General features: G+C 40.6%; 1 protein-coding gene across 1 annotated transcript in view; it reads right to left on the minus strand.

The window, feature by feature from the left end:
- Window positions 1-5425, minus strand: part of SLMO1 (slowmo homolog 1 (Drosophila)) — a 12522-nt gene that overhangs the window by 4949 nt on the left and 2148 nt on the right. The window contains exons 2-6 of the mRNA XM_009318581.1: window positions 2890-3058; window positions 2373-2462; window positions 1502-1572; window positions 1305-1407; window positions 83-169 (exon numbers count right to left, since the gene is read on the minus strand). Of these exons, the coding sequence (XP_009316856.1) occupies window positions 83-169; window positions 1305-1407; window positions 1502-1572; window positions 2373-2462; window positions 2890-3058 (520 nt within the window). The remainder of the gene's footprint in view (window positions 1-82; window positions 170-1304; window positions 1408-1501; window positions 1573-2372; window positions 2463-2889; window positions 3059-5425) is intronic.

The raw sequence follows: 5425 nt of genomic DNA on the forward strand, positions 1-5425 counted from the left end.
ACAGATGCCACGAAGAATTCAGCCAGCACTTTTAAGCGTGCCTAGTTGATCTGTCCATTCCAACTACCTAGTGCTTTGCTACCTCCGAGTCAGACTGAGTTTGGTTGTGAGCCAGGGTTTGGACTTCTCTTTCAAGAATATATGCCCCACAGAGACTTCTAAATGGAAACTGGATCAGAATAGAATTGTAATTTATCTGAAATACGTTCCATTTATGACTTTCACACAAACACAGAGAGCACTCAGCTAGTTAAAGTTACTCTTCAGTGTCTAGACATTACCCATCACTCCTTCCCCATTCCCTGATTTTAACCTGTTTTCCTCTCATTTTTGGAGAAGCACACAGAAGGGAGGAAAAGGAGGCTTTCTCCTCTCTGATCTTGTTGGTTAATACCTCCTATCAAGTTGCCTTACACTGCCTTGGTCAAGCAAGATCTCTCACAAGGACAAAGGGCTGGCCAAAGCACAGGCTTTCTGGTATATCAGGAGTTACCTGGGCCAGATTCCCACTGTGCTGAACCTCTCCAGCAATGCAGAGCACAAACTCAAATTTCAGGTGCGCTCATCCTGCTGTTAGGCAGTGATGCCCATGCTTCTCCAGCAATCCCATTTCTTTCCCACCTTCCCCGAAGAAGGATAAGACAATGTGCCCAAGAATAAGCACTCCCGTAGCTCTGCCCGTGCTGAAGTACAGCTCCATGGCTGCAAGCCAAGTAGAAAAAGCAAGCACGAGACAGACGAGTCAGTGTAGTGTTACCTACAAAAGCCCGTATAGTTTCATCTCTTCAAAGAATATGCCTCTGCTTACACTACCTTACTTTCAGCCAAAGGCAAGGAGACAGCTCAATAATGGATAGGAACTGGAACAACTGACAAAGCAGCACAGAAAATATGCTAGCATTAACTGCTAAATCCAAATTATAAAGGCTGAAAAGGAAGTTACATTCCCTACTAGCACTAACTCCTGGAAATAGGAGGTTAATGTTTAGAAAGGTGCTTTGGAAAAAAGAAACCCCAAAACCCAGTAATATGTCTACACTATGTGCAACTCTAGCATACACACAGAAGTTTGTTTGTTCTGATGTGCAATTCTAGTTGAAAAACAAAGATTTAGTAGTGAAACCTTTTCATCCTTTGGGAAATTATATTCTACTTGCTGAGGTCCTACAAAAAAATCAGCTGAAACTGTGCATAAAGTTTAGAGAAATTAAATATAGTATCAGCACACATGACTGACAATTACTATTTCAACAAAAAGAAAGGTAGGGGTGGGGGGAGAGGGAGAAAACAGAATAAAGATGTACCTTTCTGGCATTAGAAGATATTGTGTTTGCCATTAAGCTTTCCAGATAACTGCTCAAGCTAATGCCTTTAACAGTAATAATTGCTTCTTGAGTTAGCACAGTTCTGTAGGAGAATAAAGAAATGTTAATACCTAAACTGAATTGGACTAACACAATGTCTCCTATACACAAAGAAGCACACAAATATCCTTACTTACTTTTCAGGGTTTTCAGGATGAGGTGTGTAAACCAGTCTCTCATCAACAGACACCAAGTTTGTGAGAGTAATCTTAAAAAGAAAAGAGAGCTGAAATCCTCACTTCCCGCCTTTCATTTTTCTGTTATCAACAGCACTACTCAATAGTAGAGCACTCAATTTAATGTCAGAGACAAAGCAGTGTACGCAGAATATAAAACCCAGAACACAGTCAATAAAAAGATCTATAAAGGGTGATGCATCTTCTCCTATCCTAGATCTAATTATATCAATCTAAGTTCCTATTCACAGTACAAAGCACAAACAGCTTTCCATTTGTTTTCTCTGAATGTTGAGTCTTATCTGAATTATGGCATGCAATTCAGAGAGGCTCTTCAAGACCAAGACCACCATAACACTATTTGGAGTGTACAGAAAATTAATACTCAGGAAAGGCAATGCCTCTTGTACAGAGATGAGGCTCTCCTACAGACAACTCCACTTTAAATCTGATAGTTACAAGCTCCCAGGATACCAAAATACAGCATAATAGTTCATTTACATTTTGTGAAAAAAGGCATTTCAAATTAAAACTTTTGTTGTAAATGGCAGTGTAATGTAGAACAAGTTATTAATCTAAAAGTCAGACTACTTTACATCCATTCTGAGAAATAATCTTACATTAAAAACAGAATCACAAATGTTTGATGCCAGAGTATTTAAAGTTTCCTATTTGTGGGAAGAAGTAGGAGGGAGAAAAAAAGAGCCAACTAAGACATGGAAATTGCCGCCTCCTGATGAAAGATGCAAACACATTTCTAATCTAAAATGTTAAGAGCAAAACATCTAATCTCCAGAACTAATTACCAGGAACTTCTTAAGCTACCACTCACATTAGTTGAGCAAAGCTCCATCTTTTTTTCCACTGGATCTACCACAGAATGTTCCTCAATGTAAGTCAGAGTTCTACTTGTTCCTAAAATCTGAAAGTGAAGAAATACAAAAAATTTAAAAAGTACTAAAATTAAAACAAAACAAAACAAAACCCCAGCAAACAAAAAAACTGAAATGCATAAATGTCAAGTTCTTAGTGACCCCAAATAAATACAAAGTAATTTGTGGATACCAGAACACTGTGATCAGTGGCAAGACTACATCCTGGTAGGTTGTATCAGTCATATAGCATGACACAGACCAGTCTGGAAGGCATGTATAGACATACACACACTATAGGCATATTAAAGCCTACAACGTACTCTTGCTACAAAGTACGCTAATTACAGCTTATGTGATATTTGTGGATGATATTTCCTATAAATTAAGCTTTTACTTTGAATTCAGCTCCAATTCGGATGATGACATAAAAATGCATCACACCCTTAATAAACCATTAAGACTGTAAAAGCGTACCGCTTTCACGATACTTGGCAATCCCCACTCTGTGCTGAGAAGACGGTGACTATGCAACCTCCCCTGGTTATCCAGGCTTCTGTTGAGGACATCTACTCCAACCACACACGGATTCATTGGGTTGGGGTACTTCCTCATAGCAGCTTTGATCACTGTATCCCAGGGGTGTCTGTAAAAAGAAGAGGAGACAATATTTGTAACTATTGTGTATTAATTGCAAGTATTCAGACAACACTAAACCAGGGATCTAGCTTGCGTAATATGGCACATGCTGTACAACTCCGTAGCTCGCAAAAGTCCCTTCAGAATACAGTGATGCTTGGAAAGGCAGTAAGAAAGTATTGACACGCAAACAGAAAAAAAAAAATTCCTTTCTACAGAGTGAAGAAAGGAATTATTAACCCAAGTCTAACAGAAATGAGGGCAAGGGGCAACAGTCACAAATTGCTGCAAGTGACATTCCAATTAGCTGTGCAAAAAACCCACAATGACAGGGTAGCTGTCCACAGAGATTGTTGAATCTCGATTCGCTTCAGAACTCAACCGGAAAAGCAACCTGACCTAAGCTTTAAGTTAGCCCTGCTTTGAGAAGGAGGCTGGACTAGATGACCTCCGGAAGTCCACTCCAATACAAATTCTTCTATAATTCTAAGCACACCAGATAAACTAAAGAAGAAATCATTAGCTTCTATTTCTTCCTACAGCAAAAAAGCAAAGTGAAATTTAATTCAACTAAAAAAAAAAATCAGGAAGTTCAAAATAAAAAAACAGATTTTCAGAAACCGTATCAGCTCACTGCCTTAAGTCTGCACCTGTAACACTGCTTCCAGCAGCTTGTTACCATGTATTAATTACATTTATAGACACTCTTCTCAATACAGAACTGTTTTTATGAAACAAGTTTTGACAATCTCAAACTCCTGGGGTCAGAGCAGCCCCACTACTGGAGGCCAGGCTGTCCACAAGGCTCTTGTTGTGGGACTTCATATACCTTCTTCTGAAATAGAGGTGGCTAGATAAATCAGGGACTTGATCCAATACAGAAATTATGTCCCGAAGCAATGATTTCTATATTCAGAATAACTGATAGATCTGGAATGAAAGGTTTATAACCTTTAAAGGTACCTTTAAAAACTCAACTATTGATATCTAACTTAAGAAGGGTTAGGGGTGCCAACTTGTACATACGAGTTGCACTTAGGGCCCTCAATGGATTTGATTTTTAAGAACACTACTTTTAGTCTTAAAATAGACCGATACAGAAGGGCATCAACAGTACACCACCGCCAGAACAAACAGGAGCTTGGAAAAATAAGTTCTTCTTCCAACAAGAAGAGTAAGAAAAGGTCTTTCAGCTTTATTGGTGCGAGCAGGAAAAAGAGAGCCTTCAATTCCTACATCAGAAGGAGAGCTGAAGGACCATTCCTTGTTATCTTCAGTGACTATACATCATTATCAACAGACGATACACAAACTGAAAAGGTCAAATTTCTGTTAAACGTCCTTGAGGGATTTTAAGAGTCAGAGATCCGATAAGGCGCAATGATATTTTATTAACCCCTGAGCTGAACTGCCTACCCCCGCACACATTACACCATAAGATGGGGGTGTTCCAATAGAGATCTCAATGAGAAAATGCCAAATAAGATCGAGTTTGTGTCTCCCAAGTGACAGATATTAATCTCAAACTCAGAAGTCATGCCATACACAAGCAGCCTTTACTAGCCTCTGCCTGCCATTTCACATTAGAAGCTACTGTGTACTTATACCAGATTAAGGTTAAAGTTGAACACCTAACACCTACGTCAGCGTAATGAATTCGGTTGTGTTAATGTAATTAAAGAAGTTTAAAGCTGCACATCTGGGATATTTTGTAAGTATTTTAAGAACTACCACCCCTGGTGCTCTTCAAGTTTCGAGATTTTTGAGAGACCTGTAGCAGATGAGTTATCGGTGGCATTTTAAGAGCTGCACTGGAACCGCCGCGTCCCCCGCGTCAGCTCCCCAGTATAGCTTGAGCAAGTGTTACATACCTGTTGACGCTTGTGCCTACTGTTCCCTCGTTATACAAAAATGGAGTTGGATGGCCACAACCATGTTCAAAATACGATTAATGCAGAAAAGGACTGACGGTAGGAAAACTTACTCAGCTATCGCTTAATGGCTGTCTGCTAGGCACCTCTGTGAGAGTATCTGCCGGCTAAGGTAACACACAGTCACTCTGTCCATATCTCTTGGAAATGTATGGACAGAGTACATCAAGTACGTCAGCAGTTTGGGATTACTTTTTTTTTTGATAGTGTGAAAGCTGTTTTTCCTTTAACGCCCACATCTTTATCAAGCAATTACGCCGTCGGGCCAGCCCTACCGCTGCCCTGTTGGAACGGCGTTCCCCGCTGCACTCGGCAGGAGGTGGGAGAAACCCTCACACGGCGTCCGACCACGCAGGAAAAAGCTTAAGGCGACGAAGGACCGGCAGCGGGGGGCGCGCTGACGCACCGCCGGGGACCGTCCCCGGACCCCCCCCCCCGGAGGA

The sequence above is a fragment of the Pygoscelis adeliae genome, unplaced genomic scaffold (assembly GCF_000699105.1).
Source record: "Pygoscelis adeliae isolate BGI_AS28 unplaced genomic scaffold, ASM69910v1 Scaffold42, whole genome shotgun sequence".
NCBI lineage: Eukaryota > Metazoa > Chordata > Aves > Sphenisciformes > Spheniscidae > Pygoscelis > Pygoscelis adeliae.